This window comes from Heterodontus francisci, chromosome 2, assembly GCF_036365525.1.
Source record: "Heterodontus francisci isolate sHetFra1 chromosome 2, sHetFra1.hap1, whole genome shotgun sequence".
Lineage (NCBI taxonomy): Eukaryota > Metazoa > Chordata > Chondrichthyes > Heterodontiformes > Heterodontidae > Heterodontus > Heterodontus francisci.
The window spans coordinates 151,590,514-151,609,961 of record NC_090372.1 but is presented as its reverse complement, the minus strand read 5'-3'; the positions used below and the strand labels follow the sequence as shown (position 1 = coordinate 151,609,961).

General features: G+C 43.8%; 1 protein-coding gene across 1 annotated transcript in view; it reads right to left on the bottom strand.

The window, feature by feature from the left end:
- Nucleotides 1-19,448, bottom strand: part of ctnnal1 (catenin (cadherin-associated protein), alpha-like 1) — a 412,359-nt gene that overhangs the window by 121,726 nt on the left and 271,185 nt on the right. The window contains exon 5 of the mRNA XM_068011975.1: nt 5,110-5,199. Within this exon, the coding sequence (XP_067868076.1) occupies nt 5,110-5,199 (90 nt within the window). The remainder of the gene's footprint in view (nt 1-5,109; nt 5,200-19,448) is intronic.

Below are 19,448 nucleotides of genomic sequence, written 5' to 3'. Positions count from 1 at the left end.
TGCCACAGCTTTTCCAGATCCCCACGTGCCTTCAAGGATGAATTCTGGGAGTAAAGGGCTACCCATGACAGAGATGGCTGCTGACACCTGTGAGAAACCCACACATGAATGCAGAGGACAGGTACAACACCTGCCACGGATCAACCCAAGCGACCATCAAGCAGGCCATTGAACTTCTGAAGAGGTGATTCAGGTGCCTTGATTGATCCAGTGGAGCCCTTCAGTATGCCCCAGCAAGTGTCTCAGATATTCTGGTGGCCTGCTGTGCATTGTACAACCTGGTTCTGCAGAGAGGGAAGGGGTCAAACAATGAGTTCATCAGTGGTCACGATGCCTCCTCTGAATAGGAGGATGTGGAGGAGCTAGCTGACCAGGCGATCCAAGATGTGGGATCCCTTAGACTACAGGCAGGATGCAATGAGCTACACACAAGGGAGGCTCGCGATGCCAAGACACAGAGCCGTTTCCTGTGACCTTTGTGTCCTTTCAGAAAGATTCAAATTAAGCCTTACCTTGTTATCAGCCCTGCTGTTGCCTCCTTCATTTGGCTGTCCATTGCCCCAGGTGCACATGGCATAGTGGCAAGGCTGAGTAGCTCAACGGAGGCGGCTTGGTCCACCGCTTCCAGCACCTTGAGGGAGAAAGGATGTAGAAGCGATCTGACAGGACACCCAGAATTAAAATGAGAAGCAGGAAGACTGAGTGAAAAATTTATTGAGGCGCACACCAGAAAGGAAACTTGACAACTAGAAATGTAAAGCACTCATGACCCCCAAGTGCAGCTAGCTGCTCTTCATATCGCTCTTACGGGTGCTCCTACGTGGTGCCATCCTGTGCTTTCAGCTGCGGTGGAGGCAGGCTGCAGATTGTGCTTCCCCATTGCTTGGGATGACCTTGGCCGTCATCCTCTGGCTTTCTGAGGCCTGGAGGGACCCAGCATGGATAGGTGCAGGACCCTGCTCCGTCATTGCAGCTATTGGAGCTGGGGGTCACTGGCAGAAGGGCTGAGGAGCTGCTTCCACTCGTGGAGTGCCGAGAGGAGCTCCCAGAAGCAGAATGCAGCTGTACCTTCTCCCTTGAAAGGCACAACTGTACCTCCCTACTGACCTGAGAAGGACGAGGACCTGGTGGAAAATCCAGGCCCTTCGACCCCCTCTTGTCTTGCCACTACTGCATTGCGCTCATGGCTAAAGCGATGGCATGCAGGTCTGCACGCACCTCTGCGATCCACTGACTAGTCTGCTGGATTTGGCTCTCTATGAGGGTCGCCAATCTCTCGATGGAGGAATCCACTCGCACACCTATTAGAGACATGACAGTACTCATGGCCTGGATAGAAACACCCCCCCCCCCCACCCCAGCCACCATCCTCGCATGGGTGCACATAGCATCTGGAATCTCTGCCAGATGTTCTATCATCTCTTGCTGCAGTTGCAGTGTCGCAGCCATCTCCAAAGTCATGTCATCAGCCTGGGGCTCAGCATGGACCTGACCTTCCACAACCCTCCGACTGTCAGTGGCCTTGGCTGCCACAGCTAGCTGCTCGGGTGTGTCTATGCTGTGCTCACCAGCTTGTGACCCTGAATCTAATCGCAAATACATATGCACCAACATGAATATCTGCTCTGGTGGAGGGTGCAGGAGAATGATGTGATGTTGCACCCTTTGAGGAACCCTCCTCCTCAGAGGCGGCTGGTTGTCCCCCAGTCTCTTGATGTCTTCTGGCCTCAGCTTGCTCCAACCTGCCTGAGAGAACATAAACATGCAAGGGCTAAGAAGCTCCCATTTCCTCATCCCAGCCACGCTCGCTAAGGAGTTCCATGTGTCCAGCGTCGGTCACGTGGGGCCTATGCCTTCTGTGTGCCAGATACACCTTTGTGCACCTGCACTCGTTGACTCATCCTCTTGGGTTGGCACTCCTGTCTTACCATCAGCAATGCCATGGCAGCCTTGGCGGCCCTGCCAACTCCAAGGCCTTCTCCTCCATGGGGAGAGGATGTGGAGATACGGCACCCCTCCACCAGTCTTGTCCCTCTCTTTAATGTTGTGTGCCATCTTTTCCCAGAGGCATTTGAAGGAAGACTGTTAGTTTCCCCACAGAGAGAAGCACAATGCAGAGTGCGGCACAGTGGCAAGCACCGCAGCCTCACAGCTCCAGCGACCTGGGTTCAATTCTGGGTACTGGAGTTTGCAAGTTCTCCCTGTGTCTGCGTGGGTTTCCTCCGGGTGCTCCGGTTTCCTCCCACAGCCGAAAGACTTGCAGGTTGATAGGTAAATTGGCCATTATAAATTGCCACTAGTATAGGTAGGTGATAGGGGAATATAGGGACAGGTGAGGATGTGGTAGGAATATGGGATTAGTGTAGGATTAGTATATAAAGGGTGTTTAATGGTCGGCACAGACTCAGTGGGCCGAAGGGCCTGTTTCAGTGCTGTATCTCTAAAAATCTAAAAAAAAAAAAATGCCTGGTGATGGCCCAGTGGGCCACGATGGGGGTACACGGATACCACATGCATACGGCCACTCTCCAGGGACCCTGGGGGGGTCAGGAAACACAGAAGGGCACCTCTCACTGAAAGGCAGCCATGTCTCAGACAGAATATGCTGCTGCCTGTACGCCTTGCCGTCTACTGGGTGGTCACTCCCTCGGCACCAAGCCAGCCCCCTCGCCATACCACATGCAAGCCCAAAAGGGAAACGAGGTAGGGAGTGCTCACCTTGGCAGACCGAATGAGATCATTGTTGTGCTTCCGACACTGGATCCTGGTTCTGGGGGTGGCCCCACGGTTGCTGACCTCCTTTGTAAATTCTGTCCAGGCTTGCTTAGTCAAGCAGGGCCCTCTCCTACTCCCATCTCTTAAATAAAGGTGACTTGATTGAAACCTCTGAGGGTTCTTGACGGGGTGGATGTGGACAGGATGTTTCCCCTTGTGGGAGAATCTAGAACTAGGGATCACTGTTTAAAAGTAAGGGGTTGCCCATTTAAGACAGAGATGAGGAGAATTTTTTTTCTCTCAGAGGGTCGTGTGTCTTTTGAATTTTCTTCCTCAAAAGGCGGTGGAAGCAGAGTCTTTGAATATTTTTAAGGTAGAGGTAGATAGAGTCTTGATAAGCAAGGGGGTGGAAGGTTACTGGGGGTAGGTGGAAATATGGAGTAATCAGTTCAGCCATGAACTTACTGAATGGAACAACAGGCTCAAAGGGCCGAGTGGCCTACTCCTGCTCCTAATTTGTATGTTTGTATGTATGTATCTCTTCGGAAAAGCACCTCCCGCCTTGCCCTTGCAGCCTGCAAGGAGGCTGAACCAGGGTCTTGCTTCTGCCATTGTGCGCGTTGCCTCCGGGGGAGCTGCTTGGTACCTTTGAGTCTTGAATGAGCAGCAGCAGAAGCAGACTGATTGAAGGCAGCAGCAGTCGTGTGCCTGCAGGCAGCAGTGGCAGGTTACACCAAGGCAACAGCAGCAGAGTGTCTCCAGGCAGCAGTGGCAGGTTACACCAAGGCAAGAGGAACAGGAAGGACTCCTTTGCTCGTGGAAGAACAAATGCAGAGCTGGCTGACCTTTAAATATGCCACCAGCACCTGCCACGGCATCAGCTAATGTCGACCTTGCCAACTCTGCACATCGCGCTCATTAATTGGCCAGCCGCTGTGAGATTGGTGCGGCCAGCTGCCTAACTCGATCACAGAAAAGACAACCGTTCCCAGTGCCGCCACCATGACCCACATCATCGCCATAAAACCCAGCCCGCCAAGTGTCACTGTGTGCTGAGGTCCCATCTGTCCCGTGTTGCGAAGGATGGGTCTGGCCACGTTGCTATGAAACGCTCCATTCAGTTGGACCATGCCATAATACCTGTTACTCGTGGAAAATGTTGTGCGGAAAAACACATTTGACCGCAAGTCCATCAGACAGTGGTCCACATATAATGTCCTCAAGGCCCTGTGGGAAAAAGAGATGGTGGATCCTCAGATGGTTCCCTGAGCAGACTGTCAAAGTCATTTGGCAGAACGCCTTATCGCAAGAATTTTCAAACAAGCACCAATACTGGCTGGTGGCGAGAAGGGCCCTCCCTGTCAGACCCTTCATGCATACCTGGAGTCTCAGCCCCACCTCATGCTGCCCTTGAGTTGCCCACCTCCTTCTGGAATGTGCCTTTGCAAAGCAGGACTGGAAAGAAATGCAGTGGTTTTTGTTGAGGTTCATCCAGAGCAGCTCCACAGAACTCTGCTCTACAGCTGCTCCCAGGGACACACACCAAGACAAACATCAATTACAGCTGAGAACATGAACTCAGTGAAAGACGTCATTGGTCTTCCCAAAACTTGTTGGTCTTCCAGTGCAAAGAGTTGGCCAGGACCGAGTGTTGCAGACTGGCACATTCCAAGGTCCAGAACTATGTGCTAAGGGACACACTGAAGTTTAGGGCAGAGGCTCAATGGGGAAAAGCCAGTCTAAGGTCCTCCTGCCACAGTATGCTGAGGGGCTAGAAACCATGTAAAACCCCTTGGGCTGTATGCACCAGATGATGTTTAACAGGAAATGTACATTAGAAATATAACCTGTAATTGTAACTGTAGTGAGGCACCTCAGAGGTATCAGAAATTAAATTGCATCACTCTTCATATAACATTTCAATTTTGACATTATATAAAGTACTTTTACAAATTTTATGAATAAAGTAAATTTTTTGAAAAAAATTTAAGTACATTTTCTGCAAGATAATGTTAAAAGATTGCTGATGACTAAAAGTAACTCACAAAATTTGGTAGTTTGTGAGTGATCAGTATGATTGCAAACCGTGCAATACAGTTATTACAGTTTTGCAAGAAAAAAAGAGAGCCAAGTGAAATGAAACCATAAATGCAGTCACAATTATAGTTACAAAAGTGGTAGCTTCCTGTCAAAATGATTCTGATACTGCATTTCATTAGTCTCTTCCATTTTATAACCACAAATTAACAGTGACCTCAGCGACATTTGACCAAATCTTAGTCTGCCAATATTGCTCTATCGACTCTGTAATCATTAAAAAAAAATTCAAATGTAAACAGGTATAAATGAGCATTACAAGCTGTCAATGGACTGTTTTGACCACTGGATAGTTACCTTTGATGCAGTGAGAAGCATCATAGTGCACTTCTCTAGTATTGCCCTGGCAGCTGCCATCCTCGCCTTCTTCTTATCATCCTTCAGATCCTATCAAAATAGAAAAAAATGCAACTTTTACACACCATTGCATCAACTTAATTGGCTAGATGCAGCCCTGAGACAACATCATTATTTATTCTGAAAAGCATTTTGAGATTCAGATAGAGTACAGTGCTGTGATCTTTATTTAATATACCTTTTAACCGAGTAAAAAAAAATCATGGCTAAAGTGGTGGAGGTAGCTTTTCAAGCAGTACTTTGATTTGTGAAATTATCAAAAAAAGGAGTGATTCACTTTTTTTTATGATCAATTCTTATAATGAGGGCGTCACTGGCAAGGCCAAATTTTTTTTTCCCTTCGCGAGAAACAACTGAGTGGCTTGCTAGGCCACTTCAGAGGACAATTAAAAGTCAACCCATGTTGTTGTGGGATAAGAGTCACATATTGGCCAAATTAGGCAAGGACAGATGGTTTCCTTCCCTAAAAGGGCATTAGTAAACCAGTTGGGTTTTTACAACAATCCAACAACCTCATGATCACTGTTTTTAAAACCAGCTTTTTATTTCCAGGTTTTCTATTTTTTTGAACTGAATTCAAATTCTCAAATTGCCATGGTAGGATTTGAACTCTCACTCTCTGTATTGGTAGTACAGGCGTCTGGATTATTAATACAGTAAAATAACCATTACACTACCGTACCCATATTGCACTGATCAAAATACATTTCTCTATTGTGCACCATAAGTGAACTGTAGCCTTTTATTGGTAGCAGCACAAAAATTGTTTGCTAGGTACTTCTGTGCATTGATTTTAGATAATTATTTTCAGCTTAATCCTATTCTCAAGGTGAAAATTTTTGCCAACAGATCCATTAATAAAATAATTTTTTGAACAGTACAAGAATACAAGCAGGTTTATTGCAGATCGTATAAAGAAAATCCAGGTTTCATAGCAAATGGAAACAGTCATGAAGGAGATTTGAGGAAAGGAGAAGCAAATTGAGACTGCAATAAGTATTAAGAGCTTATTATGTGTCTGCTTCATCTTCACCAGTTTTTTCTTTTATTTGTTTTTCTCCCATGTTGCTGTTCTTTCTGGGGTTATGGTTGCACGCTCAACCCAGATAGCTTCTGTGCCTACGTGGCTATTACTCATGTGTGAGAATTGAAATTTAACCATTTGAACATGGAAGTCTCACAGTTTGATCTCATTATCAACATGCGTGTGTGCACATGCATACGCACACAGATTCCCTGCAAGGCTGCAAGTTAATTTTCCCCGTCTAACCCAGAGGCACTAAAACCAATTGTGGTTTTCCTACTTCAGCCCTGGCTGAGATATGTTAAATTATCAGAGAGCAAGAATTAAACCTGAGAAATTCCTGCATATATGGCTTAGGTTCTCACTGGATTAACTCACTCCGTTATTTAAAGTGCCAGTTACTTTTTTGGTTATAAATTTAACAAAACTACAAACTGTGCTGACAATTGGACATTTAAAGACTCTTCAAAAGATACATTTGTGGCCAAAATTCAAATACACCTAAATAAAATTAATTACCTCACCAAATAACACACGAAGGATGCTTTTTGCTTCAGAATGGTGCTTTGAACACTTGCTTATTTCTACTAATCCAGTGGGGCACTATGGATGAGAGGAGATCAAACTCATGCCAGGACACAGTAAAGTTCTGAAACATGCTGGAACCAAGCACTTTTCCAGTGTCAGACGCGATGTGGTCTCACTAGCACTGCGCAACAAAATTGCAGTGAAATTAATGCTGGTAATAAAAACCATATGGAAAATCCAAGCACAACTTGTCACATGAAGTACAAAGCAGACTGACCAAGAATTGCAAAGCAAAAGACCAAACCTACATTACGAGTCACTGCAAGACACAATTAAGTAAATATTAAATTTACATAGATTTTCAAATTTTGCAAACTAAAGGTATAGTCTTAAAACTAATAAATTAGCTGGTATGATTAAAATTTACTTGACAATAAAAAGCAGAAGCTGTCAAAATATCAATGAGAGTACTCCAAATAACATTAAATTTTGCTGCTTAGTATGTGACCTTACAGCAACTATATAAGATTATTTGCATTCAAAGAGAACTGAACAAAATGGCCATATTGACTGGTATGGACAAGTGCAAGGTAATACACATTCATACTGGAAAACAGAAAACAAATACACTATTAGTTAAGGTGGAAAAGGATTGAGTTCTGATTATTGTCCATTCAGTGAAACTGTTTACTGAGGTTTATCAAGCATAGGGATACAAGCCATATTTAAAAGCATTATCTTCAGAACAGTCTGTAGTATTTTGGATACTCTACCTTCAAAAAGACACTTGTGTATTAAAAGGAATCAGGAAAAAATGAAAAAGAAAACATACTTCAGACACTGTCCTGAACCGCTTTTCATTGGAGAAAACAAATTTTAAAAGATAGGTCTTTTAAAAGATAGGTCTTTAAAATAGTGAAAGGTATGGATGTAAGATTATTTAACAGACTGATTGCAGAACTGGAAGACACGAATACAAAATGAGCCAGCTGTAAACAACACAAGGGATTAATTGGATTATTTGTTCCCACACAGCAAGCAATGCTGATTGACTCATTTACTAAAAAAGATAGACAAGTAGGTTGAATTTAACTGCTAAAGGTTTAAGGATGTAGGCTGTAATATTAGATTCATATTCTAGAGCTTTTCCAGATTACATTAAAGTCAAGAGAAAAGTTTTACAGAACTTTAGCTTGGCAACTTATATATTAATAGATACACCTCATAGGTTAAATAGGTTGAACAGAGTCCATGACAGGGAAAATTTTACTTTGTTTGGAAGAAATCGGGTGTATATATGTATTGTACATAAATATTGTATTAATTTATAGTTCTACATTAGATTAGATTATGTCAAAGTGTTAGTTCTCATCAAGAAAAGATGGTCAAATGCTAAAAGGCAATAGCAGATTTAGATGCATGCCCAACAAGCGCTTGACCTTTCAATTGGTTGAAAGGTGTTTAAATTGGACAATTTAACAAAATAAAATCAATACTTACAAGATATAAAAATATTTGAATCACGACTTGACTTTGAAAATAGGTCCACTCTATATATAAATTGCAACTTTTCCTATGTTAACTTTTGTTCAAATTAACTTGTTAAATTTATGTTTGAACAGCCATACATCAATTAGAAGAGGAAGAAGAAACCAGATTTCCCATTAATACTTAAATATATATCTTCATTAATTTAAAACAAATCAAAATGCAATACAGTTCATTTTGTTTCCTGGTGTGAGAAACTTAAGCAAATTTATATGGCATGCAATAAGAGGAAATAAAAAGAGCTGGGAGTAACACGATGTACTCGTATTGAGATATCGGGTTTATATTCAAAATTATTAATCTCAGTTATGGGGCTTTTTGTGGGTAAGGAGTAGAACTCAGAGACTTTGTCACACCATGGTGGAGAGGTGGTGGGGGTGGGGCATGAAGAGACAGGCAGAACCTAAGAAAGTCATCCTCCTAATACTCGCCTGCATTCCTTTTTACCCCTTAAGTCCTGGGTACAGGTCGTTTATAAATGGTACCGGAAAAGGAGAAAAAGCATTCCAAATGTTTTAAAAATCGGGAACATTTTTTAAAATAAAAAATCCAATTTATCAAAGAGAAAACCGCAATTATTTTAGGATTGGTCTACTGAGCTACTGTGTTCATCATTACCAATGATGGGCCCATCTTTAATTCTCAATATGCTATTAAAGCTGAGAACTTTAAAGGGCTACCAGCTTTAAGTGTAGCAAAACAAAAGTGCAGATTTGTTGTTATGGACAACTAAACCAAACTTTAAACATAAATTTCCCTGATTCATAACAAGCCAGTTAATAAATTACTCTGTTTGGACCACCTAACACAGCCATGTAACATTTTTTTGCTGCTATGTACTTTTCCACTCACTACAGAACATTATGTCTGTTAAATAGATTCCATTTTGCTTTGTTCTTTATTTTCTGTTTTTTAATAATATGCTGAGCAGTAGTTTAATAAAGCATTATTGGAAAACATGTAGTCATGCAGCATACTTCACAATCAATTCAGAACTGAATGGGTAAATTAATCAATCTGAAGAGTTATAAACAGGACTTTAATTTCCTTTTCCCCCACACAAACAGATGCAGCCAGTTATGAATGACAGTTACTTTCTGAGGATGCCAAATCAATCATCTCACAATTTCACAAAATAAATCAGTATCAATATGTTGGTAGCATCCTAATGCACATTCATCAATTACTTCAACTGTCCTGACTTGATAATGGATGTTTGTGATAATACATAATTCATGATTTTGTATTACTGCACAAGTAACCTTGATTCACAAGTGCTTTATTTTAAATCTTTTGTCTGTATTATAGTTTTTCTCTCCGTAATAATTGTTTAAACAGTTGCCATGCAACGTCTATATTTATAGCTGTTAAATGAGTATTATAAATGCAAACATAAAGTACTTTGAGACAATAAGAATGCAGATTGAGAAAATGCCAGCCTGTTGTGTCATCCAAGGTTTGTTCCACAATCTAATGTGGCCACATTTTTCCAATTTCCTCCCCATAACACTTCCCTCCACTCCACCTGAATCAGTAAAAATCCAATTATATTTTGAATGCTTTAGCCAAGTTAGGAGCTCACCCTGCATTGTCTGAAAGATATGTCCACATGTTCTGAGTACTCTTAAACCAGAACGCACAACTATCTTTTTCATAAGGGACCAATGACACAAGGGGCGTGATTTCAAATTCCATCTTGGGACCCCAATGTTGCAACGACTTCTGGGTCCTGCCCTGCACCGATGTGAAAACGCGCGTGTGTTGCAATTTTCCTGTGGAAATCACTTAATTGGCCACGAGTCGTGTTCGCGTCTACTTAGCGGTGCCACGTGCAGGAGGGAGGCGGGACCAAGATGGAATCGAGCCTGATTTAAGGGGCAAGCAGTAGCCATTGCTGAGTCTGCTGTTCGTCCACAAAAAGGAGCCACAACCTGAACAGACGGCAGTGGGGAGGGAGGACCCCTGATTTTCTGACAATTCGCTGGAGGTCCTGCTGGAGGCAGTGAGTGCACATAGGAACATTCTCTTCCCTGCCAGCTGTAACAGCAGATCCCCAAGTCTAACCATGGCTGGAGGTGACACACAAGGTCAGCAGCACAGAAGTGGTGAGGAGGACTTCAATGACTTTATTGGGTCTGGCAAGGTGAGTGTTGAGAGACACCCAGCCTCCTGGTCAGCAGTCACCAGAGTGCCAAGGAGAGGGGCATCCTGAGGGCGCATTGACGTCTACTCATCATGGAAGAGGGGAGTGCTGTGGTTCCTCACTGACCCACAAGCATAGGTTAGAACCATAATGCTGCTGCTGCTCATGAGGCTGGAGTGCTATCTGCAATGTCGTCTGCGAAAGAGGCTGCAAGTGGAAAGGGAGGGAGGTCTTGTGCTAATGCATTGTTCTTCATCTTGCAGGCCAAAAGGAAGATGAATGCTCAAGAGACCAGGACGGCACTCCTGGAAAGTAGTCAGGCACAGCTCGCAGTTCCGACACGGTTCGAGGAGCATGTGCTTGATGTGGCCGGAGCGTTCAGCCTCAGGGACGCAGGGGACAGAGAAATGGGATTCCGTCGCAGACAGGGTGAAAACATCTCAACATCTCCAGGTTCAGGGGTTGCAGCCAATGCACCCAGCTGTCATTGCAGAAGCTATCATGTAATTATTTTAAGCAGCAGAAGCATCTGTTAAGCATACTGATCTCTCCTCACTATCATGACATTTTTTTATTCGTTCATGGGATGTGGGTGTCGCTGGCTAGGTCGGCATTTATTGCCCATCCCTAATTGCCCTTGAGAAGGCGGTGGGGTGAGCTGCCTTCTTGAACTGCTGCAGTCCTTGGGGTGTAGGTACACCCACAGTGCTGTTAGGAAGGGAGTTCCAGGATTTTGACCCAGCGACAGTGAAGGAACGGCGATATAGTTACAAGTCAGGAAGGTGTGTGGCTTGGAGGGGAACTTGCATGTGGTGGTGTGCCCATGCATATGCTGTCCTTGTCCTAGTTGGTAGAGGTCACGGGTTTGGAAGGTGCTGTCAAAGGAGCCTTGGCAAGTTGCTGCAGTGCATCTTGTAGATGGTACACACTGCTGCAACTGTGCGTCGGTGGTGGAAGGAGTGAATTTTAAAGATGGTGGATGGGGCTTTGATCAAGTGGGCTGTTTTGACCTGGATGGTGTCAAGCTTCTTGAGTGTTGTTGGAGCTGCACCCATCCAGGCAAGTAGAGAGTATTCCATCACACTCCTGACTTGTGCCTTGTAGATGGTGGACAGGCATTGGGGAGTCAGAAAATGAGTTACTTGTCACAGAATTCCCAGCCTCTGACTTACTCTTGTAGCCACAGTATTTATATTGCTGGTCGAGTTCAGTTTCTGGTCAATGGTAACCCCCAGCATGTTAATAGTGGGGGATTCAGCGATGGTAATGCCATTGAACATCAAGGGGGGATGGTTAGATTCTATCATGTTGGGGATGGTCATTGCCTGGCAATTGTGTGGCACAAATCTTACTTGCCATTTATCAGCCCAGCCCTGGATGTTGTCCAGGTCTTGCTGCTTCTGGACACGGATGACTTCAGTATCTGAGGAGTCATGAATGGTGCTGAACACTGTGCAATCATCAGCGAACATCTCCAATTCTGACCTTATGATTAAAGAAAAGTCATTGATGAAGCAGCTGAAGATGGTTAGGCCTAGGACACTGCCCTGAAGAACTCCTGCTGTGATGTGCTGGGACTGAGATGATTGACCTCCAATGACCATAACCATTTTCTTTTGTGCTAGGTATGACTCCAACCAGCAGAGGGTTTTCCCACTGATTCGCACTGACTCCAGTTTTCCTAGGGATCCTCGATGCCATATTCAATCAAATGCTGCCTTGATGACAAGGGCAGTCACTCTCACCTCACCTCTTGAATTCAGCACTTTTGTCCATATTTGGACCAAGGCTGGAATGAGGTCAGGAGATGAGTGGCCCTGGCGAAGCCCAAACTGAGCACCAGTGAGCAGGTTATTGTTGAGCAAGTGCTGCTTGAAAGCACTAAAATAAAAGCAAAATACTGCGGATGCTGGAAACCTGAAATAAAAACAAGAAATGCTGGAAATACTCAGCAGGTCTGGCAGCATCTGTGGAGAGAGAAGCAGAGTTAACATTTCAGGTCAGTGACCCTTCTTCAGAACTAGCAAATATTAGAAATGTAAAAGGTTATAAGCAAGCAAAGCAGGGGTGGGGCAAGAGATAACAAAGGAGAAGGTGTAAATAGGACAAGGTCACAGAATAGCTGACCAGAAGGTTGTGGAGCAAAGGCAATCAATATGTTAATAGTGTGTTTAAAGACAAATCATTAGTACAGATAGGGTGTTAACAGACTGAAAATTGAACAGCTGCAAGTACAAACATGAAAAAAAGTGGGTAAGCAAACTGAACAAACTAAGATGAAATAAAATAAAATAAACACAAAAAAAATTTTTTTTAAAGGGAAAAGAAAAAATAACTGAAAATGGAGCCCGTCATGCTCTGAAATTATTGAACTCAATGTTCAGTCCGGCAGGCTGTAGTGTGCCTAATCGGTAAATGAGATGCTGTTCCTCGAGCTTGCGTTGATGTTCACTGGAACACTGCAGCAATACCAGGACAGAGATGACAGCATGAGAGCGGGGGATGGGGGGCGGTGCGGGGGGGGTTGTGCTGTTGAAATGGCAAGCAACCAGAAGCTCGGAGTCCTGCTTGCAGACTGAGCGGAGGTGTTCCGCAAAGCGGTCACCCAGTCTGCGTTTGGTCTCCCCAATGTAGAGGAGACCACATTGTGAGCAGCGAATACAGTATACTAAATTGAAAGAAGTACAAGTAAATCGCTGCTTCACCTGAAAGGAGTGTTTGGGGCCAGGGATAGTGAGGAGAGAGGAGGTAAATGGGCAGGTATTACACCTCCTGCGATTGCACTTGAAAGCACTGTTGACAACCCCTTCCTCACTTTGCTGATTGAGAGTAGACTCCTAGGGCAGTAATTGGCTGCATCAGGTTTGTCCTGCATTTTGTGTACACCAGCACAGACACTCACACCTCAGTGGGTCTGAGCACATTATAAGAGACCATGGCACAGGGTGAAGTTCACATCACTTCAGAGCTGGAGGATTCCGCACAGGCAGAGTCAGCTGTGGCCAGCCCTGCTCGGAGGATGGAGGACATGCGTAGCCATGCTCAGCAGGGTGGAGATGCAGTACTTCATGAGTCACAAAACAGGCAGCTCTAACTGGAGAACCAGCATCCGATGTGTGCTCACGTGTTGGAGTTACCATAGAACCATTGAAAAGTTATGGCACAGAAAGAGGCCATTTAGCCCATTGTGTCTGTGCCAGCTGAAAAATCTAGCCACCTTCCAGCACCTGGTCCGTAGCCTGGCAGGTTTCAGGTGCAGGTCCATATACCTTTTAAATGGTGCCTCCACCACCAATCTGGACAGTGAATTCCAGATACCCACCACCCTCTGGGTGAAAACGTTTTTCCTCATGTCCCCTCTAATCCTTCTACCAATCACCTTAAATCTACGCCCCCTGGTAACTGACCTCTCCGCTAGGGGAAACAGGTTCTTCCTGTCTGCTCTATCTAGGCCCCTCATAATTTTGTACACCTCAATTAAGCCGCACCTCAGCCTCCTCTGTTCTAAGAAAAACAACCCTAGCCTATCCAATCTTTCCTCATAGCTGCAATTTTCAAGGCCTGGCAACATTTTTGTAAGTACTTGTAATTGTTACACACTGCTGTCATGGGATGAAATGGAGGATTCCATTCAGTGCTTTGAGCATGTGAGTTCCTCCCTTGAGAGAGTGGCCAACCTCCTGGAGAGCTATGTGCAGCACAACTCAGAGTAGAAGCAGGAGTGGCGCAGAGGATAGATGCCAGACTCATCAGCATCAACCAGTCAGTGGCGCTCATGGCGCAGAGCGGCACGGAATGTATCCCAGCTGCTGGTCCCCTCCAGCGATCAAGGGCACCATGAAAGGGCTGAGGTGGTGACAGATGGGGGCTCACACCTCAGGGGGCTCAGTGATCATCATCATCCACTCCCATGCTGCCACGGGCATCTCAAAAATGAGCAGTCTGCCTCCACCATATCCTCTGCCGCAAGAGGAGCACCTCGTAGGAGTGGCTGATCACAGAGGCCACCACGTCGGTGATTTCACTTTGTGGGTCACTCAGGTGTTAATAATGTAAAGGTAGGTTTACTGTTAAGCTATTAAAGTACTTGGAAAGTTATTGCACTAGGGCTGATTGTTATGCTGGCAAGACTCCAGAGAATGGGAAGTGAGGGTTGCAGAGTGATGAAATGTGCTGGTGTTGAAGATGAAGCTGAAGACTTCTTACCCCTCCTTCCTACCCCTGCTGCCCAGGGGTCCGCCTCTCCTCCGGCAGACGCAGCTCCTCATCACAAGTCAGGCAAAGCTCCGTGAAGATTGGCACCATTTCCTCGTGTCCTTCTGTAATTGGCATTGGACTGTGCAGTCTGCATGAACTCCCGACAACCACCCTGCCACCTCAAAAAAGCCCTGGTCTTGAGCTCACAGATATGAAGGATGCTCATCACTGAGCACAGCTTCTTGGTGAGATGACATTAAAAAAAAGTGCAAAAACTGGAACTCAGCACTAAAATGGTGATTGCTGAAGTTAGGCGGAAGGTCCATAAACTTCCCCAAAGGGATAAGACAGGTTAACATCTCGGGTGCAGATCCAGTCAATTCTAATGGTAACAAAAGCTTCAATTTATATCACACCTTTAATGTAGAAACCCTTCCTAAACAGAGGTGTCAGGACAATTAAACACTAAGTCAAACAAGGAGAGATAAGGAAGGGTGGCCATAAAAAGGATATACACTTTAAATTTAAGTTCTTTAAGCACTTTAAGTTCTGATGAAAGGTCACAGACCTGAAACGTTAACTTTGCTTCTCTCTCCACAGATGCTGCCAGACCTGGTGAGTATTTCCAGCACTTATTGTTTCTGCACTTTAAATGTTAGCCTGTCCTTTCTTTTTCCTCATGCTGATAGACTTGCCAGTGTGTTACCAGAGTTTTCTGCTTTAATTTTGGTCTGTATTGAATCCTCTCTCTCCAATGTTCCTTGGCAGTTTGCTGCTGCTGAGAAATCTGCATCATTACTGTTGCCAGTTCTGTGAGAAGTCTTCGATCCTCTTGGCCTTTTGCCTCTGTCCTGATATAGCTGATCGCTCCATGCCATGGCACAGTCTCCTTCATGTCATGGTTCTGACAGCACGTTGAACCCACCCCATGGAAATAAAATTCAATTCTGTTTCCTAAACAAGCTGTTAACAAGCTTGTTAATGGCATTAAGTGGCCATTTAGCCAGGGTTGCATCTTTTGCCTTCCATCATTGTTTTCAAAAACCTGAGCGTGCTGGTCTCACATTGGAAAATCAGCACGCCAACCCAGGGGCTTCTGTGACTGCCCGTCCCCAAACCCACCTTCTCCAGCAATCCGAACTCCTACCCCAGATTTCGCTGTATTGTTGCATCTGTGTTGTCAAATATGTATGGATCAAACTCTTCCACAGTCAGCTCACCTGAACACAATCTAACCTGTTACCTCTAAGTACCTTGAATATATTCTCCCAATCAACTAAATAAGAGCTGCATTATCTAGGTACACTGGCTCCTAGCTGGTGGCCTAAAAGCTAACTTATACGCCTGTAAGCCACGCTTAATGTTCTCGACTGTTAGACCACATATACATGTATTAGTTTACTAGCATATTGGATAACAGTTTAAAAGACGCCTCCTAAGAGCAAGTCTTGTACAAATCAGCTCTATTTTGGGACATACTGAGTAATGTGGCAAGTTCTGCAATGGAAATGAGATCAGAATTAACTAAAGCATGAAGCAAGATCCAGTTGCTTCAGTTCGCATGAGTTCTGCAAAGCCAGCACAGCCACTAGCAGGTTAATCCAGATGCATTTAAGAGGAAACTAGATAAGTGCATGAAGGAGAAAGGAATCAAATCATATTCCCATGAGATGAGATGAAGTAAATCGAGTGGGTGGAGGCTCATGTGGAGCATACACAGGCACAGATGGCCTGTTTTTGTGCTGAAAATTCAATGTAATCACTACCGTTGTCAGTAGGTGCTTCAGAGTAAGCCGCTGTCATTCAAATAAAACTTCTTCACCCATCTTTTCAGTTTCCAACAGACAAGCTAACTTTAGGCGTATTGTAGATCACCAGGTATATAGGTTGAAAGTAGTGTAACAGAGTTGTGTTCAACATTCCATTACTTCACAAAAAGTTACCATTTCATCATCCCCCACCACTCCTGTGATTAGTTTTCTCTACCAATTTTCTCCCCATCTCCAAAAGATATTGACTCTTTGCTGGAGTTTAATTCTGAAGGCACAAAGAACATTCCAATACCTCCACTTAAGTGGCCATTATTCACATCCTTAACCATGACTGTCAGCAGATTCTTCAGTTGCAGAGGTTCACAACAGCCCAAGTCCTGCCTTCATCAGGCATCCACACTTACAGGGATTACTATATAGTGAGCACTGGCCAAATTTTCCCCATCTTAAACTAGTTGAGCTATGGGAGAAGCCAAAAATACATCTCTACAGGAACATTGTTCTATAAAATAATAAAAAATAAACAAATTTAATAATCCAAGTGTGATGCCCTTTTTGAAAGCATGAATACAATCGGCAGTCACATTTTTGCCTTTTCATAAATAATGGGTCAATTGCCCTTATACTGCAGAAAGCAACCAACTTAAAATGGCAGGTCAATGCCATTACGCTTAAAAAGTATTTGTTCAATTTGAATTTGTCGGCGTCAATAAATGTTGCTTTCACACTTCTGAAGTACCTAAATTGCCAAGCAACCAGTACAAATTACAAATATTTCACTTATCAATTGTGGATTGTAACAAAGATTCTGAGAAATGGCAGCACTTTCTGATACCATTATTGAAATGCATAGTAAGCCTGTGTGAGCTGGGGGCCATTTAACAAGCATCTATAATGTTGCAGCAAACAATGGTAGATTTAAGGGAGATGCAAGAAGCATCCTTTATTAATCCTAACCCAACTCTGTCCTGTGGTAAATACATTGGAATGAATGCACTTTACAATCTCCCACTCTTACAAGGGAAAGGATGAAAATATGCAGGTTATGACATTTTAAGTGCCAGATATTTTTAAAGATCTGAATGAAATTTATATTGGTCCATATTTTGTGGTCAGCAGTGAAGCAACAGTGCTCACTGCTGAACTCGACCTAAAGTCCTTACTAAAAACGCAATGCTCCTGGCGAGAATTTCACTGGGAAGGCTGGAGAATTCCCTCACGATGTGAGCCCCGGCCCAGTTCTGCAGCGTACCCTAACGCGGCATAAAGGACGGAGCATTTGGTGCAGTGAATAGAAGTTACGTCTACAGAACCTGTCAAAACTGACAGAAGACACTCCCATAATTTTTTTTTTAATTTACATTTTTACAATGTCACGTGCAGGATTGTAAAGTCATATAAATGTGAACAGAATAGAAATTTGAACAAAAACTTTCAAAAAGTTAAGTGAGTAAAATCATTTTAAAACCTCAACTTTAAACATAAAATTTTTTGACAGTCACCTGATAAATGATATCAGAATCATGCCAAAAAGTCATATAAATATAACAATTTAAAAAGTTAGATGAATGTTCAGAATCATATTAAAAAGTAGATAAGTTTGAGGAGAGGACAGCCCTGTTGGAAGTTGAAATCATCCTTCCACTATCAATGTCTCATTAAACACTTGTGAACTAAAACCGAAGAGGCTGGAAACACCAGCCCTAAAATGCCGTAGCGAGAAAAGTTTTTTTATAAGTAGGCAATCAACCCAAATTTACAGCAATATCTTTTGTCCCTTTTAATGTTGATACCACACAGTTAAAGAGTGAATTCTCTGCAGCATCGCAGAATGACCCACCCCAACTTCAGGAATTACACGCTATAGTGCACAGCACGCACTCTTGAAGTTGCTGAAACTCTCATGGGTTTAATGGCGGTGAACGCTGACAGCTTCATCGTCATTAACACTGCAAAATCTGGGCCAATATATCAGACTGTGCTGACTACTCTAAGGTAGAAATAGGTAAACATCGATTACAGGGTTTTACAATGTAAAAATGTCAACAATTAGCTGTCTCCATGCCTGTCTTCTTTGGCCTCCTTGTCTCGACAGACAATGGGTAAGCGCCTAGAGGTAGTCAGTGGTTTGTGGAGCAGCGCCTGGAGTGGCTATAAAGGCCAATTCTAGAGTGACAGACTCTTCCACAGGCGCTGCAGATAAAACTGGCTGTCGGGGCTGTTACACAGCCTGTACGTGCTACTTTAATAGGATTGCTTATTCTAAACCAAGAAATTAGATGACAAAGGCCCCATCATGCAACCGGCCCAGTTGTATGACACAAGATCACATGATATAATTATAAATAAGCAAGGCTATTCAGCTCACTTTGATTTTATACATCCAGAGAGATTCCGAAGCCATTAGAGCAGTTGTTTCACAAATGATTGTTGTGTTTTTGTTCCACCACTCCATAGAAACATAGAACATAGAAAATAGGAGCAGGAATAGGCCATTTGGCCCTTCGAGCCTGCTCCGCCATTCATTATGATCATGGCTGATCATCCAACTCAGTAACCTGTTCTCGCTTTCGTGCCATACCCTTTGATCCCTTTCGACCCAAAAGCTCCTTCTTGAAAACATACAATGTTTTGGCCTCAACTGCTTTCTGTGGTAGCGAATTCCACAGGCTGGGTGAAGAAATTTCCCCTCATTTCAGTCCTGAAAGGCTTACCCCGTATCCTTAGACTATGACCCCTGGTTCTGGACTCCCCCACCATCGGGAACATCCTTCCTGCATCTACCCTGTCAAGTCCTGTTAAAATTTTATAGGTTTCTATGAGATCCCCCCTCACTCTTCTGAACTCCAGGGAATATAATCCTAATCGACTCAATCTCTCCTCACACATCAGTCCTGCCATCCCAGGAATCAGTCTGGCAAACCTTCGCTGCATTCCCTCTATAGCAAGAACATCTCCCTCAGATAAGGAGACCAAAACTGCACACAATATTTCAGATGTGGCCTCACCAAGGCCTGTATAATTGCAGCAAGACATCCCTACTTCTGTACTCGAATCCTCTTGCTAC